Here is a 19,022-nt window from a genome sequence, read left to right as displayed (position 1 = left end):
TATCCTCAGAATTGAAATTTGACTAATAGTTTTCTAGTTATTGACGTGTTTCAAAAATATTGTCTTTGGGAAAAGACGATAAGCCGTCGGTCCCGACTACCTAAAAAGTAGTCATCATCTCTCTTCATCGTCCCTCTCACTAATTACTAAGCACAAGCCTAAGAACTTATGTGGGCTTCACACTCAGTATTATTATTATATCGAAAAATAATCTATATACTAGTAGTTCTGTGAACAGTAGACGTCAGCAGTATTCCCATCCACAAATACCTGATTGAAACTACAGACCTTATGGAAATACAGTAATAGACTGGCTTCTCCACACGTCTGTGTAATCACTTGTCAGCTGATTATGATGAATAATTCTATGGTCTCATTTTTACTCTTATATTGGCGTATGAAGGAGGCTCCTTTTTCCTTTTATATTATCCTTGAAATGCAAGATTTCCAAAAACCTTGTATATACGTCGACGCGCAATTAAAAAAGGAACATACCTGTCAAATTTCATGAAAATCTATTACCGCGTTTCGCCGTAAATGCGCAACATATAAACATTTGAACATTCAAACATTTTAACATTAAGAGAAATGCCAAACCGTCGACTTGAATCTAAAGGTGCGTACAGATATACGCGCCGCGAACATGAGCAATTCACTTTTTATCAGCTGATTATATCTGTATTTTTACAGAAACGGTAAGATACAGATATAAAAAGCTTGGCATCAGCTGATTAAAAGTGAATTGCTCATCTTCGAGGCGCGTATATCTGTACGCACCTTTAGACCTCTCTTCGCTTGGTCAATTATCTCAAAAATTAAGGTCGATGAAAGAAAATTTTGCTCGACATTTTTTGTTGCAAATTTCATTCAAAATCTATGGTCCTCAGCTACTACACCTTTGTTTATACCTGGGACAAACCCTGTATAAGTAGTGGCATACGGCTTGCGATATATGTGTACCGTGAAAACGTTGAACGTTATTTTTGTTCGTGAGTATAATGCAGTTTTACTGCACTGACGGATAGCGTGATCACTTTGCAACGAACCATGCATGATGTGACAAATTCAGCTATTTTCTCCCACTCTCATTTTCATTCTCTCTCTCTCTCTCTCTCTCTACTGGATTCCTTCTCGCTTACCTCCACTTGGACCCGATTCTTCCACTACTGGATACCTACTCGCTCTATCTCCACTTGGACCAGATCTCCCACTACCAGCTCTTCCTCAATCTTCGTCTTATTCACCATTAGGATTATTCATCACCGGAACTCCACACATCTACATCTTATTGTGTTTAGTGAATTTTGTTTTGAACTAGTGCTTTAAATAGTGAAGGGAGCCGAACTGTCAAGGCACGCTGAATGCACTCGAATCAAGAGACTTTTTCATTTAGGTTAAGTTTTATCAGTTCCATCCCCATTTTCCCCATCCCCATTTTCCCCGTCATGTGTTGTTCTGAGGTCGGTTCACGATTGGTCTGCTGCTTCCATGATGCCTCTCACTGACACGTCAACTCGCTCGCCCTCAAGTAGGTATGATTATTTCAATAATAGTAATAATGACGCAGGTATGTTTCTAGCAAATAAGCTCCACTCTTTCAAAAACTTTTCAAGGCTGCTCACCTCAACGTACAATCCCTCAGTTGCCACATTGATGAACTCAGAGCAATCTTCCGTTTTCAGGACTTCAATATAATCGGAATTTCCGAATCATTTTTGAAGCCTAGTATTTCATCAAATTTTGTTGCATTGCCTGGATATAATCTTTTCCGGAATGATAGATTAAATAAAGCTTGTGGGGGTGTAGCAATTTATGTGAAAGAAGGTATCAAAACAAAAGTTTTAATCACATCTAAACAAGAGTATTGTTCCAGACCAGAGTTTATGCTACTTGAATTATCCTTATCTAGTACTGATAAATTACTCGTTGGTATCTGTTATCGCCCACCAAAAATAGGTCATTTCACAGATTTCGAAAGTGCCTTGCTTTCTCTTATGCCTTGTTATAACCGTATACTAGTTATGGGGGATATGAACACCGACTTGAACATGACAAATCGTAACTTTGACTACTTTCAACTGACTACAATTTCCAATGCCTAAACATGACTATTTTACCTCTCGATCCAACTCATCATACTAATGAATCAGACACACTCATTGACCTTCTCATTGTTAGTGATCCCAATGAGGTTGTTCAAGCAGGCCAAATCTCAGTCCCAGCTATTTCTAGACATGATTTGATCTACTGTGTACTTTCCCATAAGATACCCAAGCCAGAACAGAAAATTATCACTTATAGAGACTTCAAAAACTTTGATGAAGCCGTCTTCCTGACTGATGTGGCTCAGACTCCATGGCATCAAATTGAAGCATTACCCTCAGTTGATGACATGGTCAAGACTTTCGAGAATTGGACTTTGACTTTGTATGACAAACATGCACCTTATGTGACAAGGAGGATTAATAGAAAACGACGAGTACCGTGGATGACTGAAGACATACTTAAGATGATGGGACGTAGAGACAAAGCACATAGAAAATTTAAAAAGACATTTGACTTGGACAGTTTGATAGAGTATAGGAGCCTTAGAAATAGGGTTAAACAGGAATTACGGAACTCAAAGATTAGGTACTTGAATTCATTTATGACAAACAATAGACAAGACTCTAAATCACTTTGGCAGGGAATAAAAGAATTCGGGCTTGGCAAAGAGAAATCGAATCCACAAATTGACTTACCATTGAATAATATAAATGACCATTTCGTTTCACACTCTAACCAACGCGACGAAGTTGTCATTGCTAATCACATTGATGATCTTGAAGAGCAGGTTACAAACTTAGATTTACCAATCACTGATCAATTCATTTCCATCCAATCTCAGAAGAAGACACTTTCAGAGCAATTCAACGTATTCATAGTAATGCTATGGGTGTAGACAAAATTCCTATTAAATTTATCAAGAAGATGTTATTTGCTGTTTTACCAACCATTACATACATTTTCAACAAGTCACTTGAAGAAGGCATTTTCCCTGAAAACTGGAAGTTTGCTCTGGTTCGCCCTCTAAATAAAGTTCCATCACCCAATAAAGTTGAGGATTTTAGACCAATCAGTATTTTACCTGCATTGTCCAAAGTGCTAGAAAGACTCATTCATGCTCAAGTTGTAAAATTTCTAGACAACAATAGTAAGCTTCATAACTTTCAATCAGGCTTTAGAAAATTCCATTCAACTGAGACAGCTCTGCTTCGTGTCACTGATGATATAAGGTTAGCTATGGACCAAAGAAAATGCACCATCCTCACCCTATTTGATTTTTCTAAAGCATTCGATACTGTTGATCATACAGTCCTTCTGAATAAGTTGGCTATTCTTGGTTTCAGTCACAACTCGTTAGTTTGGTTTAAATCCTATCTATTAGGTAGGAAACAATGTGTATCTGTCGGTGACAAAAAGTCAACTTGGAAAAACGTTATGCATGGAGTACCACAAGGTTCAATTTTAGGCCCTCTCCTCTTCACTTTGTATGCTAATGACCTTTCTTCCATTATCAAATTTCCAGTTTCCATACTTATGCAGACGACCTTCAAATCTATTTAAGCTGTCCCATAACAAAAATAAATGAAACAGTTGGAATAATGAATCAGGATATCAATTCGATAGTGGAATGGACAAAGAAAAATGGCCTTAAGCTTAATCCCATCAAAACACAACCCATTATAATTGGATATTCTCGTCTTATAAACAATATTGACCTTGAATCGATTCACAAAATTAGTGTAGACGGTAATGACATTCCTTACTGTAGCTCAGTTAAAAATTTAGGCATTATTATGAATAATACTCTTGACTGGTCAGAACAAGTGAACAAAACTTGTAAAAAGGTATTCTCAGCCATGCATGCATTGAAGAAAATGCACGATATCCTCCCTAGAAACATTAAATTATTATTGGTTCAATCTCTCATCTTCCCACATTTAATGTATTGTAATTCTGTTCTTAACGATATGCAAGTCACTCTGAATGATAAACTACAGCGTTGCCAAAATTATTGTCTACGTTTCGTCTACTCTCTCCAACGCCATGATCATATCACCCCAGCCCACATTGCTAGTTCAACATTAAAGCTTCCCGATCAGAGGCTTTTTCGAATAGTCAAGCTTGTTAGAGATATCTTGAATACGGTAATCCGAACTATTTTAAAGATGATTTCAAATTTGTCTCTGAAGGTAGGAGGATAGATGCTTCACATACTAGAACCGGAGAAAGTACTTTAAGGATACCCAATCATCGAACTACTATTTTCACAAAATCCTTCTTAGTCAGTGCCTGTCGTGCATGGAATGCACTTCCTGTTTCTATCAGGTCCATCGAGAGCCGAGCGAGCTTCATCCTAACTTTAAAAAACATCTTTTGGAACAAATGACTGAAACTGTCCGGCCCTAGAACGATCACATGACATCCATCCCCACCCATCCCACAAATACAAACCTTTAAACCATGTTATAGAACGAATGTATATATATATATATATTATATAAACTCATGTTATTTCAATTATCCACTGCATAATGCTGTATATTACTGAAAGTTGATAACCCTGATCTACTTTCAGCCTACTTCATTTTATTAATCAATTATTTGATCTTATCTACCTATATAATTATTTTACTCTATCAATTTTCTGTTTTTTTTTCTCTTAATATTCATATTGATTAAAACTTTTACAATATTTCCATTAATAAATAAATCCTTAGTTTAAATAACGAAATTAACGTTTTGGTAGAGAGTTAGTGGGGAGGATATTTTTAATATTCTTTCCGAAGAATGGACATTGATATGTCCAAGCTCCGCCAATTTATGTAGATGCATAACAATATGATTATATCTATAGTTATTATATTACAAACTGCTTTTTCATATCATATACAGTTCAATAATTATTTTCTTAGTATATATTTTGTAAATTCATCTATAATTTTGCTGTATTGTAAGCTATTGTATATAAGTGTATAAGCCAGTATATATTGTAATCTACATAAATAAAGTACTCAATCAATCAATCTCTCTCCCTTCTCCCCTTCTCTCTCTCTCTCTCTCTCTTTCTCTCTCTCTCTCTCTCGACTGCAATTCGTGATCCTCCCCCCCGTACGATTTCCATCATCTTCGTACCTAGCTTTGACAAAGAGTGGTTCACTGACTTTCTATAATCTTGCCTCGCTTTTCCTAAGTGACGTCATAATGTCAACACATCTACGACAAAATCAGAGTGCTCTGTTTGCCAGTTATCTGGTGAACAAGTGCCGAAGTGCCTTTCAAAGTGCCAAATCACTGGCATTCAAGCGCACTCAATTACTGGCAAAAGCTACCTGATTGTTCACAGCGCAGCTCTTGACGTGTAGATCAAACTAGATTCAACCTCACCTATCAATTTTGCTATTGACATCACAGTGAACTATTCGCATACACTTGAATAGATTAGTTTTGTTGATTTTCAGTCTCTGATTGTCAACTATTTCAAACATTTCAAGTGAGTGAAGTGTACTTTATTAGAGAGCTTTCTACTGTAAACTGTAAAGTGGAGATTAAAAAATTGGGGAGATTCAATGAAGAGAATGAGTGTTATCGGATGAACACGTTAAACTGTCGGTCCCGGCTGAAGTATGACAGTCGTAAAGCCCATTGACGGCTTAAATGATATACTTGATGATACACTTGAATAGATTAGTTTTGTTGATTTTCAGTCACTAATTTCCATCTATTTCCAACATTTCAAGCGAGTGAAGTGTACTCTATTAGAGAGCTTTCTACTGTAAAGTGGAGATTGGAAAATAGAGATTTATAAAATTGAAGAGATTTAATGAAGAGAATGAGTGTTATCGGATGAACACGTTAAAGTGTCGGTCCCGGCTGAAGTATGACAGTCGTAAGGCCCATTGACGGCATAAATTATATATTCAGGCGAAGTGGAACTTCAGTCAGGAACTCCCCACCAATTAAAGTCATACGAATATAGTTTTATTATTTATTAATGAAGAGATTATAAAACAATAAAACTCCATTACCAAAATATATTATAATATTTGGGATAAGATGCGTTTACCTATTTATTTTCCTGAACTTTGATAACACAGTGATATGTTTTCAAATTTACCAGGAGTTAACTTTAGAAACGTTTTATGAGAATTGTTTCAACTAACAATTCGATGTTATATGCACTACCTATCAAATAGGTCTACCTATCATACCTAGACCTATCAAATACCTATTATACCTAGACCTATTTTATAAAAAATGAGCACACCAATTGCTCGATAATACATGGATGATGAAGCTATTAAAAAATAACAGTAAATTTCAATTTTGAGTTCTGGAACTTAAAAATTAATTACAGTATTTTTCTTCCATTCCGAACATATTGTAGCACAAACAAACATATTTATTTACTACAGTATTTCAAGAATTTATATAGAATCAACAAGAATATAAGCTACGGTAATATTAATTCTTATAAGCACATCATTTATATGTTTTCTAGTAGATTTTATCATAGAGAAACAATAGCGTAAGTAGATATCCCATGGTATAGGGAATTTATGTCGCAACTTTTACTGTTATCTCAAGCCGATCACTGTCGATTATTGCCAATTTTTACTGTTTTGTTTGGGTGATAGTGTATGAACGGCACAATTTGATAGACTACCAGCGTCATAAAGCTTCACAGGAAAGAACTACGTGGACTATCGGCTTGAGATAGCAGTAAAAGTTGCGACATAAACGCTCTATACCATGGGATATCTACTTATGCTATTGTTCTCTATGGTAATATAAAAATTCGATTTCGTTAGGTCTCATCCCTGAGAAAACTCACTGAAGGACATTAGAAGAATAATAATTATTATTCATCCTTGGAAAAACAGCTGATAATAATTTTGTCATCGTCTGTTGGTGATGGAAGTGAGTGAGCGAGTTCATGTGTTATCATAGAGAAACAATAGCGTAAGTAGATATTCCATGGTATAGGGCGTTTATGTCGCAACTTTTACTGTTATCTCAAGCCGATAGTCCACGTAGTTCTTTCACGTGAAGCTTTATAACGCTGGTAGTCTCTCATATTGTGAGTTCATACATTCTTACCCGGTCAAAACAGTAAAAATCGACAGTAAACGGCTTGAGATAACAGTAAAAGTTGCGACATAAACACCCTTAACCAGGGAATATCTACTTACGCTATTGTTTCTCTATGCTATTATTAATGAAGAGATTATAAAACAATAAAACTCGATTACCAAAATATATTATTATATTTGGGATAAGATACGTTTACCTATTTGTTTTCCTGAAGTTTGATAACACAGTGATATGTTTTCAAATTTACCAGGAGTTAACTTTAGAAACGTTTTATGAGAATTGTTTCAACTAACAATTCGATGTTATATGCACTACCTATCAAATACCTATCATACCTAGACCTATCAAATACCTATTATACCTAGACCTATTTTATGAAAAATGAGCACACCAATTGCTCGATAATACATGGATGATGAAGCTATTAAAAAATAACGAAATTCCAATTTTCAGTTCTGGAACTTGAAAATGAATTACAGTATTTCTCTTCCATTCCGAACATATTGTAGCACAAGCAATCGTATTTATTTACTACAGTATTTTAAGAATATAATATAGAATCAACAAGAATATAAGCTAATATTAATTCGTATAAGCACATCATTCATATGTGTTCTAGTAGATTTTAGTTTATTTTAAGTTTATTTCATTAGTTACATGGGTAGAGTGATTTTATTTACAATGGAAACTACGCACTATCAGGCAGTAGTCTGAGTCTTAAGGCTGTGCAAAGGCTAAAAATAAACTTTCTACTCGTGATAGTTTTCAATGTTTTTCGATTTGTATATCATCAAGCTATCAAAATGAAAAAGTTTTATCAGGAAAACATTTTTTTTCTGATCATACTTTTTGAGATATGAGCGCCTGAAGTTTGAATTTTTGGGACAGAACATTTCAAATTCGGTAAGAGATAAATCCATGAGATTTAGAGGATAGATTCTTCATGGTATTGTTGATCTAGTAACACAAAAATTTTCTGAAAATACCAATTTTTGAGATAGTTATTTAATTTACTAAAAATAACCAAAACTAACTTTTAGTTGAGTTATTTTTGATAAATTGAATAACTTTTTCAAAAATTGATATTTTCATAAAATGTTTGTTTTACTAGATCAACAATACCATGAAGAATCCATCCTCTAGATCTCATGGATTTATATCTTACCAAATTTGAAATGTTCTGTCCCAAAAATTCACACTTCAGGCACTCATATCTCAAAAAGTAATGATCGAAAAAAAATGTTTTCCTGAGAAAACTTTTTCATTTTGATAGCTTGATGATACACAAATCGTAAAACATTGAAAACTATCACGAGTAGAAAGTTTATTTTCAGCCTTTGCACAGACTTAAGAAGAAAAATACTAGATTATGCCATTTCCAATCCTATATACATGGTCTAATACAAGTATGTTACATCATGGGGAATTTGCATCACCTTCTAAAAACACCAATTACATCATCGATACATTCATACCACGGAAGCATGACTTATTTCAAGCACTCAATTCTTTCATGACAAACATTCCTGAAAACACAGATGATTCATCATATTTGAACGTTAGAGTGAGGATACTATCTACAATCATGTCTTTCAAGTTAACGGTAAACGTGAACGGAAGGATGACTAACCAAGGAATGAATGAAATTCAGGATGTAGTAAGAGGGAGTGAGAGGAGATGATACAGTACAGGATGTAGGACTTGAGAGAGAGTGAGAGAGGAGGAGATACTTATGGACATGGGAGTGAGTGAGAGTTAGCGAGAGGAGATACTTATAGAAAGCAGAGAGTGGAATGAGAAGATAGTTCTGGCCATGAGAGGGAGTGAGAGGAGGTGATACGGACGGACATGAGAGAGAGAGAGAGAGAGAGAGAGAGAGAGAGAGAGAAAGAGAGGAGATACTTATGGAAATGAGAGAGGTGAGAGGAGGTGATACGGACGGACATGAGAGAGAGAGGAGATACTTATGGAAATGAGAGAGAGTGAAATGAGGAGATACTTATGGACATAAGAGGAAGTGAGAGGTGGTGATACTTATAGACAAAAGAGAGAGTGAGAGAATGCGATACTTACTTGCCAAACGGACATGGGCGGGTCTTGAGAGAAGAGTACCATAGTTGTTTCTTATGAGACACCTGTAAACTCCGATATCCGATACGCCTTGTGACGACTTCTTGAACAGAACCTGCAACACAACACAATCACGTGATGCAATACGACTGAAAATGATACAATTACTAATTATTTTAAATAAAAAGACTAGAAATTGTCAAAGCCACAGATTTATTGAAAGTTAGAAAGACCGGTTTCGGTTGTTACACCATTGTCAATCTGTGATAAACTCTCTGAGTTTAAACCGAACCGAAACCAGTCTTTCTAACTTTCAATAAATCTGTGGGTTTTGACAATTTTTAGTCTTCCAATATGAATAATAATTACCACAATATCAACTTCTCAACTACACAAAAAGTACTAATTATTTATTATTATTTAATTATTGAAAGTTAGAAAGACCGGTTTCGGTTGTTACACCATTGTCAATCTCTGATAGACTCTCCGAGTTTAAACCGAACCGAAACCTGTCTTTCTAACTTTCAATACATCTGTGGTTTTTGACAAATTTCTTAGTCTTCTATAATATGAATAATAATTACCACAATATCAACTTCTCAACTACACAAAAAGTACTAATAATTTATTATTATTAAATTATTGAATTAAAATTCAATAGCTACTGATTATTGACAATTATTAGTCTAATGACAAAATTTGAATTTGAATTTTCAGATTGAAGAGTTGAAAATTAGATTTAGATTGTGACGACTTCTTGTACAGAGCCTGAAACACAACGCAATAACGAGATGTGATACTACTAATGATACAATAGAATAGCTATTGATTATTGACAATATTAGTCAAATCAAATCAAAATTTATTGCCATAAAAAACAAAATACAATTTCGTTAAAAATTCTTAACAAGTGATTATTATGAATAAGAATACATTTTTTTTCTTTAACAAAACAATATTCGCCATGACGAAATTAGAATTTTAATTTTCAGATAGAACAATGAATTTAATGTGACGATGAGACTCAAGAAACCGCTGATATGAATCTAACACAGATTCCATAAAAGTACCACATTTTCAAGCCCAAAACGGTTTCAATTCTAATTTATAAGACAGTCAAAATGTAGCTGTTTTGTGTCACTTTCACATTCTTGAATTACACACTCCATTTGTAATCCGATACAATAGAATGGTTAATTTTGGTTCGAGTATCCTAAAAAATTGAAAAACGGGTCAATGATTAATTAATCATATATTATTATTATTATTATCATTATTAGTGGTTCATTTATTGATATTGAAATTGAAACTAGCTGTGTACGTGAAATAATTTGGAATTATAACACTTGGAATTTCTGAAGATGGGATTAGAGTGGAACGTGTGAATTGAGTTCAAGAAGCTGAATTAAATTAAAAACATTTTGCTGAAATAAATGGTATTGAATGCAGTAAATCGGACAGTTTATCCCCTACTATTCGGTAAGTTACAAGTTTCATTCCAATAACTGAGAATGTTATAGAGTGTAGAACAAAGAAAATCAAGTCGAATTACAATAATTTGAATTCAAACTGAATTATAGTAAGGTCCACGTTATAATGACAGTGGATAAAGATAGAAAAATAGCGATGCCGATTCTCTGAATTAATTAATTATATTTCTACACTGTCAAAAACATAATTGGCATCGTTGTGGCCCTAGAAATGGATAGTACCACCGGCTTTGTCGAATGATAGACAAGGATATCAAAACCAAAGTTGATCAAATACTGTCATTATAACGTGGACCTCACTATAGAGAACTAATCACCATTTAATATTGAATTTTCAATAAAGATGAAAAGGGAACGTTTTGATACTTGATCTTTTCAAGGGACTAAAATTTATTAAATTCACAATTTACAATTGAAATTCAAACTGAATCAACTAACTCTATGTGAAATATTTCTTCTATGTTTGGCTTTGAAGCATCTAAATTTAAAAATCTACTTTGTGAAAATAATTAAGGACTGAAAATTTTGTGAAGTGAACAACTACAAGACTTGACCTATTTTATTTATTTATTTAATCATTCAGAATTACACAACATACAGAAAAGTTGGACTATGTATAACCTCATCTAAATTTAGGAGAAGAATAGCACAAGGTTACCATTTTTTTTCTCTCCCTTCATATACTTATTGTATGAATTAATAAAGTATAAAGAATAAACTCAACACAATTCAATGTTGAGTCTAAAATGAAGATGTCAAAAGACATGAATTTAGTTAAAGACTAAACTTTTTATTAAAACAATATTTCAAACGTATTTGAAAGTTTTGGATGATTTTGAATAGAAACCAACACAGCCTCCTCAACAGCTCTTGCATCGATCTAAACCACCTCCTATTGTATCGCCGAGTGAAAAGACGACAGAATTCAACTAGAGCATGAATTCGCAATAGAAAATCGACGACAGTGAGCTATCTGCGAAGAAAACTGGCAAAGCTTTTCAGCCGTCTTTATCGGAGTTTGAAAGGATTTACAAAAGTGGATAGGCCGGGAGGATGTGCGAAGTGAAGAAAAACTAGTAAACGAATTATCAGTGAATACAAAGTTGGGAGTGGTGAAGGGGGTGTTTTGTATAGGCCTAGTTGAGGGCGAGGATTGTGTCCATCGAAGCGGTGAATAGATAGATATAGATGCGTAAGAGGCAGTTCCGAAGAGGAATTCTGCACTTGTTCGAAGAAAGCGAGTTCTGCCCAAGAAATCGAGTCGTGAATGACAAATAGGTTGGACTCGGATCGCGAGGTACTTTCATATTCTGCACGGGTCCCTTAGCCTTAGGCACCTTAAAACATTTTTTCCCCGAGATGTTGGCGAAATTAAGTCCAAAGAAAAGGCTGCTTCCCCACCCCTCTCCCACCAACACATTTTTACATAAAATTGCAGAAAATATTTTCCTTCCTCCCAGACTTATCCAAGGAGAACTTAGTCGGTAAGCTTCTAAGCTGCAAGTATTAGGGTCCGGATGGTTTGTTGTGAGTAAACCTTACTTGTAAGTAGTTTCAACGCTATTTTCCGTGGCTGCCGGCTGGGTAAACAAATTACAATTACTCTGGTTTGCCTCTATTGTAGTACACTTTTAAAATCTACCCCATACATTAGACTTTATGAATAACATACTAATAGACCTGAAAAAAGGTTTCAACCAACTTTGAAATTTATCAATTAAAATGAATAAAAGATACAACTGTATAGGGAGCACTTCTGTAAGATTTATAAACAATAAAAGAGAAATATTTGTTAATTCTGAATTTCGATAATAGATAAGTGCCTTTTTATTTACACTCTACAATATTTGTTAATTCTGAATTTCGATAATAGATAAGTGCCTTTTTATTTACACTCTACAATATTAAAAGTGATGAGGGCTATAAAGTGGATATCTTGACAAAAGTCTCGAAGGAATATTCCAGAAGGAGAATTGTTGCAGATTCGCTCATATCGAATAAACGATTTGAACGTTGAAAATCTATATCGTTTGCTGTCTAGAAGTATTTAAATTGAGGTGAAATGAAAGATATGTTGTCAGTTCCAAATAACATACCAAATTGAAATGATGAACACATTCTCAATTAAACCTTAATATGGAAAATTCCAGAACATCTCTGTTCTTAGTGTAAAAATAGTATTTTCATTCACCTCCTGTCTAAAGTTCTAACGTTACTCCCTTGAACATAATACTAAAGGGTAACTTTTTCGCTCTCGGGAAGAAAAACAGGAAAACTCCCTAGAGCGTAAAAGTAACTCCATTTAAATAACATGGGAAGCATCTCTATTTTAAAAACGTACATTTGAAATAGGTTAGAAGGTCTAAGCTCAGATGAGGAAGCATATAGAGTAGTCATTAAACCAACTAAATTCAATACCTCAACCAGACATTTGATCAATATATGAAATTTATTTTTGTATGCTAAAATTATTACAAATTTCATATAACTTTACTAAAAAAATGTATAATTTCTTTTATTCCATTTTATTCAAAATACCAGCCAACGAATATTCTTCATTATCTAATCAAATTTGAAACGGGAACTTCATCATAGCTGTAGTTGTGGCGGCCATTGTTGTTACAACTTTTGCCGACAGATAGCGCTTTTGGCGAAGAACTGTGATTACAAGCCAGCTGTTTCTGTTTACTTTTAGATTATGTTGTAACACATTGTTTGGTCACGTACGTTTTTAAAAATTATTTTATTTGGAGTTTTTATAAAATGTAGGTGGAGGAAAAATGGTGTGTATATCACGAGTGAAATAGTTATTTGTATTATCGAGAGTGAAAAGTACGACTTTTTCTCCCTGAGGGAAAAGTTTGAAGCCCGAGGCGAAGCCGAGGGCAACAATTTTCCTGAGGGAGAAAAAGTATTTTTCACTCGTGATGTACACAACATTTTTCCTCCATCTACAATTTTTTATAGAAACTGCAAATAAAATCATTTTAATAACTTACGTATTGGTGACAATGTTTCCTAACATAACCTAAAATCTAAAACTTTAAAACCGGCCGTCTGATTGGCACTGCCGATTGCGCTATCTATCGGCTAAAGTTGTAACAATTATATCAGCTGGGTGTTTACCAAAAATGGCTGACTCCAGATCACGCGGTTCAGATTTGAATTGCAGATCAAAAGTATTTGTTGGCTGGTATTTTGAATAGAATAAGATATTTTAAAAATTGTATAAATTTTTATCATCTACTAATATTAAGAATATAATATCATACAAACATAATTATATTTCATGAGTTGATCAAATTTCTGGTTGTGGTATTGAATTCAGTTGACTTAATGACAGACACCTCTTTATGCTTTCTCATCTGAGCTTAGACCTTCTAACCTATTATGATGTAAGTTTTTAAAATAGAGATGCTTCCCATGTTATTTAAATGGAGTCACTTTTACTCCCTAGGGAGTTTTTCTGTTTTTTACTACCGAGAGCGAAAAAGGGACACTTTAGTATTATGTTTCAGGGAGTAAAGTAAGTACTTTAGCCAGTAGGTGGAGGAAAAATGTTTTTTCTCCCTCAGGAAAATTGTTGCCCTCGGCTTCGCATCGGGCTTCAAACTTTTCCCTCAGGGAGAAAAAACAGTAATTTTCACTCTAGATATACAAATAACTATTTCATGATCGACAGGCAATCATTGATTACGGTAGCTTTAATCTGATAAGTTGATCATGAGCTTCAGGCTACATCACAGTGTATAGAATATAACTACATTCTGTATATTCTGTTACATCCTATACTCACTGAACTACATATATTCTAAAACATTTCAACATTGAAGCACCTTTTAGAAGCAATTGAATGGAACACTGCATGTTAATTTTTTGCATAACCAGAAGCGATGAAATAAACAATGGCATTTATTAAGCATCAACATAAATATATTATCATCATTACATATCCTGCACTAAACAGGGAGAATAAATGTCTAGTGTTGGATTTAGAGCATTGTAAAGCGAGTCTCATGAATAACGAAATGCTAAATGACAATTTTCATTCATTGACTTCATCTCTTTGAAGCTCTCTTTTGATCATACCATGAGATTCATTGTAGCATTCCACATTATTTTGAATCCAATCTAATTCAGATATGAACTTGGTCTAAATGATTCAATTGCTCCCCACAGATTTGCAAATGCAGTTTGAAATCTGTCAAACAAAGCTGAAAACAACGGTTTTCATCCTCAATAAACAGGCTAGTAGGTATAATAAGGGGATTCTGGCCCCACCAGGAGGAGGAGGTGAGGTTAGGTTAGGTTAGGTTAAGTTGGGTTAGGTTAGGTTAGGTAAGGCTGCTCATCGCTGGTGGGGCCAGAATCCCCTTATTATACCTACTGAGGCTGAATGTCTGTCAAAATAAATTTGTTTCCCCCGGGTATATCAGTCATTAATTCAACGTTTGCTTCATGGATAAGACAGCAAGTGAACAGTTAACAGCACCTCTGAAAAATTATTTCATAAAAAAAGACTGATGATTCCACAGGGAAAATAGTGATGAATATTTTTAACAAAATTCCATTTTCAAACAAAACTCTTATGAGTAAATTTGTTACATTTCAGAGGTTTTTAGGCAAACTTCTGAAAAAGTTTCAAATTTTTGACAATCCCATTCTCAAACAAAACTCCCATGAGTAAATATGTTAATTTTCGGTGGTTTTTAGGCAAAAATCCAAAAAACGTTTCAAATTTTTGACAATGGTTACTGTGTACTAAAATGTTGGTTCCCTCAAAAAAAATTTATTTTGAAAATCCTCAAGGTGGGTTTTCGTTTGTGTGTATCCGCGTTCGGCTGTGTAATAGCAACTATCTAAAACAATAAATTGTACCTATTTGTATAATATTTACTCAGTTGATATAGTAGGCTATTCAGTATTAAAATTACCGCAATATTATGTAGAACAGCATACGATAAATTACATTTTTAGGATGAAATTAGTAGAATTGATGGTGATGTTATGAAATCTCTCCATAATAGGAAATTTTAAAATATTTAGGAGTAAATTGAACTAAAAAATTTTCAGGAGTTGAGGACCAAAGTGTGTTTACGTTTTTAATCACTCGTTATCAATATTACTTTTTCGTTTAATTTTTTGGATTTTGTAGAGGTGTGTTCAGCTACCAAAATATTTCATCTCACTTATTATGAACATTTGTAACTGAATCTTGAAAGAATATTTTCTTGATATTAAATGATAACTCAGTACAAAATAACCAACTAATTCTTTCTATTAACATCATCAAACAATGAATAGATTCCAACCAATCACAATGCACTTCATACTCTGCTTTGAATGGTTGGTCCCACAAAATGGCGACTCAGAGCTCTGATTGGCCAATGAGTGTTGAGTGAGTATGAACTAGTCGCTTGTGATTGGTAGATAGTTGAAGTAGTCGAACGTGTTACTGAAGTGAAATTTTCAAGTAAAATCAATGGCATTTGAAGATTTTAAATTACTAAAATTATGATTCAGTAGCTAGAAAAAGAAAATGAGTACTTTATATTCTACTATTATTATCATCGACTGGCCGGCAGGCTCGCTTCGCTCGCCTTATCTGTCTAGGCAGGAGGCTCCGCCCCATGGACCCCCGGCTGAATCATCCAGAGATGAGAACAGAGAACTCTCTTCGCTCGCCTGCATTCTTCATTTGAGCTTGCTTCCTCCCGTCAAATAGTCAAATACAGATTTTCCGCCTCTATCGGGCATATCTTTGTCGTGATTTTGAAGTCCTCTCAAGTCATGCTGAACTTCTGCACCAACTTCGAACATTTATGTCAGTTAGTTATTGAAAACGCCTAGAAATCGCAGGAAAAACGCTCATAAACCGCCGATTTTGGGCGGATCTTTGGCTTTATTTCAAAATTCTTTCAATAAAACATTTGTATACAGTACGTGTCTCATAGCTTTTCCTCTGTGACTTTGAATATAGGTTAGGTATGGTTCGCGGGGTAATATCAAATCAAATCTATTTTCAATACTTACAGAAAAACACTTACATAAATATGTGTGACAACAACAAATAAATGTAAAGAAAATAACAAAATTTTAAACATAATGAGCAATCAATCATCAATAGCCGCTGACACAATGATCAATAATTACAAAGTACTGGAAACAAAAGAAAAACATCCCGAATTTTCTCGGCTTCGCAAAAACATCACGCTTCAGAGACCCTAGATCCCTAGATGGATGAAGCTCCCTGCAGAGCTTCCTTGAAGGAGGCTCCCTACACACAGTTATTCTTCATGAATGAGAGAGTTGCAACGTATCACCCACCAACAATGGAAAGAGCATATTGAACGAATGTCAGCTGATAGGCTGTGTTGTGCTAAAAGGACGTAACTCCAAAAAAACTCATTGTGTATCTTTTCGGATGCAACACGTTGGTTTCAAAAATATACAAAAGAGCATCTGTTGCTTATAAAAAGATACATTGAAGCTCCTTGTAGTTCCAGTGGCGAAGCCACCTATAACTGAAAGGGGAGTCTAGGAACTCTAAAGCTTACTGCTTGTCTTTCAGAGCACATTCTCATGCAAAAGACAAGGAGAAAACGGAGTTTGAAGAAAATACTTCACCAGACCATTACACTCATCCATTGCATAATTATTAAGAAATAATAAATTATCCTGAAAGTTCAACAACAAATTAAAGATTAATCTGAAATTGAAAAAGGATTTGGTTTCATTATTTTTGAGTAAAACAAAGCAAACCGCCAAAACCGAGTTGTAGGTTAAGAACAAGCCAAGTGTAAACGAGCCACAAACTAACTGATTTATTTGAAATTATCAAATTTTTAAAAGCTTCGATGATCGATGTTTGAAGACGATTACTTCCATGTCGATACATCGAGATCAAGACATCGATACGGAACTCGAACTATGAACCCAGCTGTAGGAGCCTGGACTCCAAGTTGTACTATGTGGCTATGGTGCCACGTCACGTTGTCATAGCAACCATACAATACGCCACGCCCATTATGAATGAATTGAGAGTCTCATGAGTTTGAGACTCACCATGTAGAATGAATAGGTAGCCTAGCAAGTCAGCTCTCTGCTGTCGGCCAGACAGAAAGCCACAAAACAGTTTGGAAGGCGGTCTGGCCAGCTCTTATCCAAATTTGTAAAGGAATACATGCGTGCTAATAAAAAATAATATTCACATCAATAATAATTAATTTTGGGGAGTCTCAGACTCTTAGATTCCCCTTCAGCTTCGCCACTGGTAGCTTCAATCCTTATATCTTTTCGGATGCAACACGTTGCTTTCGAGAAAATACAAACGAGCATCTGTTGCTTATGGAAAGATACATTAAAGCTCTTTGTGTATCTTTTCGGTTTGCACCACGTTGCTTTTAAAAAGATACAAAAGTGCATCTGTTGCTTATGGAAAGATTCATTTTCGAAATGAGGTGGGTTATCTTTTTAATGTTGCATATAAAAAGATAAATTGAAGCTAGTTGTGTATCTTTACGGATGCAACACGTTGCTTTCGAGAAGATACAAACGAGCATCTGTTACTTATGAGATAAATTTATTAAATCTCCTTGTGTATCTTTTCGGACACAACACGTTGCTTTAAAAACGATACAAAAGAGCATCTGTTGCTTATGGAGAGACTCATTTTCAAAATTAAGTGAGTTACCTTTTTAATGTAGAGCGATCCATTGTTGAGGATGGTTCGGCGGGCGTCGGGTATGACTAGATCGTTGTTGAAAGTCCACTGGAGGACAGTTGCATTGGTGTTGGAGTAGGCGTTGTAAAGGCTGTCATTCGGCTGACAGTGCAGCAGCAGCGGGCGGCCACGGCTCACCACCGCGTCATCTGGCTCCGAGGCGAAGCCCACTCCCACCTCCAGCCCTTCTGCAATCAATCAATAAATAAATCAATCAATCATCAATCAGTGAATGTATACATCGATTAGTAAATAAATCAGTTCATCAATCGATAATATAAATTAATCAATCAATCATTCAATCAATCAATAATTCAATTACATCAATCAGTCAGTCAATCAAAAATTATGTCAATCAATCAGTCAATAACTTAATCAGTTTGGGAAGCGACAGGTGTCGTGCTTGCGCTAATAGGCTATCAAAAAGATAAGTTTAGTTCCATGCGCTTGCTACTCCCGTTGTAAAGGTGCGTACAGATATACGCGCTGCGAACATGAGCAATTCACTTTTAATCAGCTGACTATATCTGTATTTTTACAGAACCGGTAAGATATAGGTATAAAAAGCTTGGCATCAGCTGATTAAAAGTGAATTGCTCATG

General features: G+C 34.8%; 1 protein-coding gene across 1 annotated transcript in view; it reads right to left on the bottom strand.

Annotated features, from left to right (window-relative positions):
* LOC111046193 (protogenin) overlaps positions 1 to 19,022 on the bottom strand; it is a 285,414-nt gene that overhangs the window by 58,947 nt on the left and 207,445 nt on the right. The window contains exons 2-3 of the mRNA XM_039433843.1: positions 18,391 to 18,608; positions 9,211 to 9,322 (exon numbers count right to left, since the gene is read on the bottom strand). Coding sequence (XP_039289777.1) covers positions 9,211 to 9,322; positions 18,391 to 18,608 — 330 coding nt within the window. The remainder of the gene's footprint in view (positions 1 to 9,210; positions 9,323 to 18,390; positions 18,609 to 19,022) is intronic.

Source organism: Nilaparvata lugens, chromosome 8 (genome assembly GCF_014356525.2).
Source record: "Nilaparvata lugens isolate BPH chromosome 8, ASM1435652v1, whole genome shotgun sequence".
NCBI classification, from domain to species: domain Eukaryota; kingdom Metazoa; phylum Arthropoda; class Insecta; order Hemiptera; family Delphacidae; genus Nilaparvata; species Nilaparvata lugens.
The sequence above is the reverse complement of the archived record's forward strand: the minus strand, read 5'-3'. Positions and strand labels throughout refer to the sequence as shown.